This window comes from Eubalaena glacialis, chromosome 13, assembly GCF_028564815.1.
Source record: "Eubalaena glacialis isolate mEubGla1 chromosome 13, mEubGla1.1.hap2.+ XY, whole genome shotgun sequence".
In the NCBI taxonomy this organism is placed as follows: domain Eukaryota; kingdom Metazoa; phylum Chordata; class Mammalia; order Artiodactyla; family Balaenidae; genus Eubalaena; species Eubalaena glacialis.
In genome coordinates this window covers 21,428,323-21,434,737 of record NC_083728.1, presented here as the reverse complement: position 1 = coordinate 21,434,737, position 6,415 = coordinate 21,428,323, and the positions used below count along the sequence as shown (strand labels likewise).

At 44.7% G+C, this 6,415-nt stretch overlaps 1 protein-coding gene across 4 annotated transcripts in view; it reads left to right on the top strand.

Annotated features, from left to right (window-relative positions):
- The first annotated feature begins 2,745 nt into the window (after positions 1-2,745).
- Positions 2,746-6,415, top strand: part of DHX35 (DEAH-box helicase 35) — a 71,570-nt gene continuing 67,900 nt past the window's right edge. For all 4 annotated transcript variants that reach the window (XM_061208081.1, XM_061208082.1, XM_061208080.1 and 1 more), the window contains exon 1: positions 2,746-2,838. In XM_061208081.1, coding sequence (XP_061064064.1) covers positions 2,799-2,838 — 40 coding nt within the window. In that variant the 5' untranslated portion in view covers positions 2,746-2,798. The remainder of the gene's footprint in view (positions 2,839-6,415) is intronic.

Here is a 6,415-nt window from a genome sequence, read left to right as displayed (position 1 = left end):
CCTAGTAGAAGTCTTTGAAAGCAAAACAATCCATTCGAGACCGCTGGGCTCAGAACTTTCTGAGGGAGGTGAACTAATTCTCATTGAGGAGAGCTAAGCTCTAATGGTTTTAAATGGTCCATGTGGTTGAAAACCACTGGCCTGGGAATTAGAAAGCCTGAATTCTAGTTTCAGTTCTGATACTAAATTAGCTCATTGATTCTGATGAAGTCCTTTTAACCTCCATGGGCCTCAGTTTTTTCTTCTATAAAACAGAGAATTTAGACTAGACAATTAAAGTCTCCTCCAGCTTTAAGATTATGATCCAGTAATTTGGGCATGTCTTACTATACTATCTCTTTGTAAATAGGAAGTCTTCATATAAGTCATAGAGTAATTTATAAAATACAGGAATCGTAAAAAGTGGCATTTATTTCATTTTCCCTTGTATTTATGTATAAACCCTGTTTTGTATACTTGGGCCCTTAGTGAAAATCAGACAAAAATAAAACAAGGAAGAATCAATGTCATTAAGAATTAAAGTTAAGTATAAAGCATGGTGTTCATGTATACATTACTCAATAGTCACTTTATTATTGGGCTATAATAAGAATATGACATGATGCTTGTTCTCAAGAAGCTCCCAGTGTAATAGTGCAGGCAGATTAAGTATAGTTCAGCTAAATAAGTGTTAAATCACAAAAGTGAGCACACAGGTCTGCAGAGGGAGAATACTTAAGTTGGATCATGAATTTAGAGAAGTCTTTTTAGAGCTGACTCTTAGAAGGATATTAAAGGACTGATGGAGAATTCTAGGCACAGTGATTATCACTGAAAATAGTGAACCCTATTTTCATTATTATGGAACTAAATCAAAAGGGATATTTGGAAATGGGTGTATGTATGTAAAGTCTGATTTTTCCCCTGGTGGATTTGCTCTATTTGAATTATCAGGAGCTAACATTGAATGCCTGCTGTGTCTTACACAGTAAGGCTTTACGTGTTCTCTCATTTAATACAATCTTTTTAAACCTCATTTTACAACTTAGATTGGATGACAGCCAGGAGCTAGGAAATGGCAAAGTTAGGATTCCAAATCATGTCTACTTGTCTCCAAAGCCTTTGATCTTTCCACGACTATGCCATTTCTCTCAAAAGAATGCAGAATTTTCTTCACAGCTCTAAAGCGCATAGATTCTGAAGCCTCTCACTTCCTTCCAATTAGTTGCCTATCCATTAAACATTTCCTATTACTCGAGCTTATTAGCTCTCATTTGGATTAGTAGGTCTTTCTCAAACTGGTTGCTGGAAAGAATCATCTGTGGAGTGGCTTGAAATGCAGGTTCCCAGGCCATGCCCCTGGAAATTCTGATTCGGGATTTATTGGGGTCTAGAATCTGTATTTTTCACAAGCATTTGCATCATGAGTAGTCAAACTAGAGGAAACATTGGGCTAGTGTCCTAGCCTAACAAATCTACCCATTTCTAAGTTTCTTATTTCAATCCATTCCCCCTTCCCCTTTTCAGCATTACTCTCAAGGTCCCTAAAGACTTGCATACTGTTTCCACTGTTTTATTTACTGATAATAATAAACACTACTGTTTATCGAGCATTTACACATTTACTCCCACGACATCCTCCCCCCACACCCCGCCGCCTTGGACAGAAGCTCCATGAAAGAAGAGACTGAAACTGCAGTACCTGGGCGCACAGTAGGCGCCCAATATCTACTGAACCAGAAAACCCTCAGGGTAGTTACTATTATTATCCTCCAATCTGAAAATCTGGACACTAAAAGAAATAGTACAGGGCTTCGCTGGTGGCGCAGTGGTTAAGGATCCGCCTTCCAATGCAGGGGACACGGGTACAATCCCTGGTCCAGGAAGATCCCATACGCCGCGGAGCAACTAAGCCCGTGCGCCACAACTACTGAGCCTGTGCGCCACAACTACTGAAGTCTGCGCACCTAGAGCCCGTGCTCCGCAACGAGAAGCCACCACAATGAGAAGCCCGCGTACCTCAACGAAGAGTAGCCCCCGCTCGCCACAACTAAAGAAAGCCCGCGCACAGCAAAGACCCAAAGCAGCCAAAAATAAATAAATAAATAAAATAAATTTAGTAAGTATATAAGTGTCTCAAATTTGAAAATGACAACATTTATTCTAACTCTGCAAACATAGCTTGAATCCTGCCTCCAGTGCCCTGAGAGGTAGTCTGCAGCCTATGCTCATGCACCTGCAGAGCCAGAAAACTCACTGCTGGAGGCAGCTCCAAAATATGTTGCCACCCTCTGGTTCTAATTCTGCCCCTTAAGGCTGTGCTGAACTCCCTTAGTTACTCTTGCATATGACAACTCTTCAAAAAAAAAAAAAAAAAAGAAATAAATAGTACAGCTGTGATAGCTTGTAACGTAACATTAATTTGGGATACACTGCCTCCTTGCCCACCGAGTGACGCAGGCTGCGACAAACTCTCGTGCCAGCGGTCCCTTCCCAAAGCTCGCCCTTTCCGAGATGGGCGGCCGCCACCCAAGGAACGCCATGCTCCTAGGGAGGCCACTGAAAACCCAGCTCCCTCACGCTAAAGAGGCGGAGAAGCACGCCCTTTTCTCCAATATGGCGGGGCGGGTCACGTGGGCCCCGCGGCGGGGCTGAAACTCACGTCACGTGGCTCGGAGGGGGCGGTGGTCACGGGGGCGTGGCCGTAACACCACGGAACCTCCAGGGCTCGGGCTCCTCGCGGGCCACGCCCCGCGGCCCCTTCGGGGCCTCGTGCGCAAAGGAGGGGTGGAGCCTTCCTCGGGACCTTTCACCTCAGCATGGCTGCGCCCGTGGGACCGGTGAAGTTCTGGAGACCCGGTAAGGCCCTTGGCGGAACGCTGGGCAGATGCGGCAGCTTGACTTCGGTCTTGGCCCCGCGGCCGGCGTCCTGGCGCCTGCGGCCCTGCTCGCAGGCCTGACCTTAGCGAGCTGGCCACCGCTGCCTCCAAGCTGGTGGGCTCCGCGGCTTAGGCGCCCACAGTGGTCCCGAGGGATTCAGGGATCCGCCCCCCAGCCGGTGCAGAAGTTTACCGTGTGACCTCGTTCCAGTCTCTCAGCCTCCCCAGGCCTCGTTTTCCTCTCTCCTGATACCTGTCTTGCCCAACCCGTGCGATGGGGAAACGCTAAAGCGCCCACGCGTGTCCTGTTACCGCCCTGGGGCTACTCTGGGGCCGGGCAGGGGGTGCTGCTGGGGGTTTAGGAGTTCATGTTAGGAAATCAGACTGCCTGGGTTCGATTTCTCGGCTCTGCTGTAGAGTAGCAGAGTTCCTTTGGGCAAGTCATTTAACCCTTATTAGCCTTAGTCTTCTTATCTGTGAGATGGGCAGAATAGTAACATCTATCCTGTGGGCTGGAATAACGAGCACGACGCATTGTTTGATGTAGAGGAAGTGATCATTAAAAGGGAAAGTATCTTAGTCTGTTTTTGGGTTTCTGTCCGCCCCACGTGTCTGCCAGAAAGTGAACACTCCCCTTCGTATTGGCTGTCACCCACTCCCCCTCTTGCAGGCTAACACCATTGTCAGCCGCAAATTGATTTGCTTGTTTTGTTTGAATTTACTCATTAGTCAGGATTTTATTGAATGTTTACGTGCCAGACCCTTCCTCCTCTTCCGTCAGTTTCCTGTGAAAAACAAAAGTTTCTTAAAGGGTTACCAGCTTGTTTTTTTCCCACCACTTGCACCTCCGCAGGTCTGGATGTGCACAGTATTGTATATTGCAGCAAAAATGAAATAAGACAGAGAAGGTAATATAAGGGAAGCTTTTAAAGGGTATTTTAGAGTGGTTCCCAGAAATTCTGAACGTGCCTATCAGTGATGATGAACATAAACCTAAGCAAGGGTTGTGTTAATTCTTTTTTTAAATCTGTAGCTTGTCCCCTAACGATAATTTTATGATTCAGCATTTAAGTCATCAGCCAATTATCCATCCTGAGTTTTATTTGCAGCCAAAGCTAAGATCCCATCAGGTAATGAGATATCCTCTATTTTATTTATTCAAGCCTTTAATAACAGGTCAAAGTGTTAAGTACAATAAAGGCCTAAAGAATCGTTGAAAATCAGACCAGCTACTCTTTTGGTTAAAGAACATGGGATTATTCTAAGAGTTCTATTCCATTATTTAGTTCATTTGCTGAAGTTATACTTACTGAACACCTCGCCTTGTGGTTAGGAGACAAATACGGATGACTAGGGCTCTGCTCTGCTCTCAAGATTTATACTCTCTCTCTCGCAATTATAATATGAAGTCAGATATCCTCTTTAAGAGATTTTAAAGTGAGGTAGAAAAAGGCGGTGGTAAGGAAGATGAGCTCTACTAGGGTCAGACTGTAGAGACCATCCTGACTACCATTTACTAACTTGGTGATTTGGGAAAATCACGGTTACCCCATCTGTAAATTGGGAATGAAACCTACCCAAAGGATTGTTTTGAGGATTAAATGAGAATACACATCAAGCTCTTAGCACTAGGTACATATTAACTATTATAATTACTTGGAAGTATAGAAGAGGGGGAAAGTTTGAATGTGTGGATAAGAAATACTTCATCAAGACAGTGATATTTTTGAGGTGAACGTTGAAGCACAAATGAGGCTTTGTTCTTCAGAGAGGTAGGAGAATGGAGCTCTAAAGGGTGTAGCATGAACAGAGGCAAAGTGGGATGGTACCTCAGCAGTGTCCAAAACACCAGAATAATTGAGTAGCGTGGTGTTTAGTGGCAGGGTATATTTTGGGGTGTAGTAGGAGATGAAGCCAGAAAGGTAAGTAGGGGCCTCATCGTGAGAAGTCTCCATGCAAGTTAAAGAATTTGGGTTTCACTGTTTTTAAACAGGAGGTAACACAATGAGGTTTATTTTTGGAAGATAACTCTGACCTTGGTGAGCAGAATGCTTGGGGGAGGAAATTAGAGTCAGGGACACCCTTAAGAGAAGGTGCTACTAAAATCGAGAAGGGATATTGAAAACCTCAATTCTGGCATTGTGAGCAGTAGGGAGGGACCTTATGGGAGAGATTTTAGAGGCAGATGTAGGGGAAGGTAAAGCCGGTAATGACTCAGATTTCTGAGTTCGGTGACTATCTTGGTAAGTGGTTCTCAAATTTTGCTGTATAGTTGAATCAGTTGGGAAGCTTTTAAAACTCCTGCTGTTCAGGCATACCCCATGGTAATAAATCAGAAGTCCGGAGGGGCTAGGAACCAGGCGTCAGTATTTTTTAAAGATCCCCAGGTAATTCACGTGTGCATCAAAGTTTGGGAACCACTGTTCTAGGTAAACTGTTGTCATTCACTGAGATGGGAATGGATTTAGTGCACACTTACTGGGCCCTTTTTGCTAGTCACTTTTACTTACATCATCTTATTAAGCAGTAACAATATCTTTAAAAAAAATTTTTTTTTTATTATTTATTTTTGGCTGCATTGGGTCTTCGTTGCTGTGTGTGGGCTTTCTTTAGTTGCGGTGAGCGGGGGCTACTTTTCGTTGCGGTGCATGGGTTCTCATTGTGGTGGCTTCTCTTGTTGTGGAGCACGGGCTCTAGGTGTGTGGCTTCAGTAGTTGTGTCTCGTGGGCCCTAGAGCGCATGCTCAGTAGTAGTGGCACATGGGCTTAGTTGCTCCGCGGCATGTGGGATCTTCCCGGACCAGGGATCGAACCCGTGTCCCCTGCATTGGCAGGCAGATTCTTAACCACTGCGCCGCCAGGGAAGTCCCGGTAACAATATCTTGTGACTGACAGAGGTATTACTCTCATTTTACAGATGAGGAAACTGAAGTTGAAGATATGAAGATAGGATGTGGGAAATAACACGGTGAAGGTCAGGGAAGTGAGTGAGACTGGGTATAAGGCTAGATGAATATGTCATATAGGCTGGGAGTCATAAGCTCAGGTAGCTACAGGGGGCCTCTGGGACAATCTAAATAAGTGAAGGTGCTGGGTGGAAATAATAGGGAGTGGTGGGAACTGTGGCAAACTAGAGCGTGTGTACACTGATACGTGTACAGTATTGATTACACTGAAGCGTACACATGCTATCTAAAGCAGGAAGCTGTACATCGTTCCACCCAGTTGGTGTCATATGGGCTCAGTATCCAGATTAGAATGGGAAATTTTTCCATGTTTTAAATGAATGATTTCAAACATTTTAACAGTGGCATATTTGGGGTCCTTGAGTTACTAGTTTGTGATCTCTACCAGTTTGTGATCTCTGCCTTAAGATCTTTGTATGAGCTGCCTGAGGTTTTTTGTTTTTAATTTTTATTTATTTATTTATTTATTTATTTATGGCTGTGTTGGGTCTTCGTTTCTGTGTGAGGGCTTTCTCTAGTTGCGGCAAGCGGGGGCCACTCTTCATCGTGGTGCGCGGGCCTCTCACTATCGTGGCCTCCCTTGTTGCAGAGC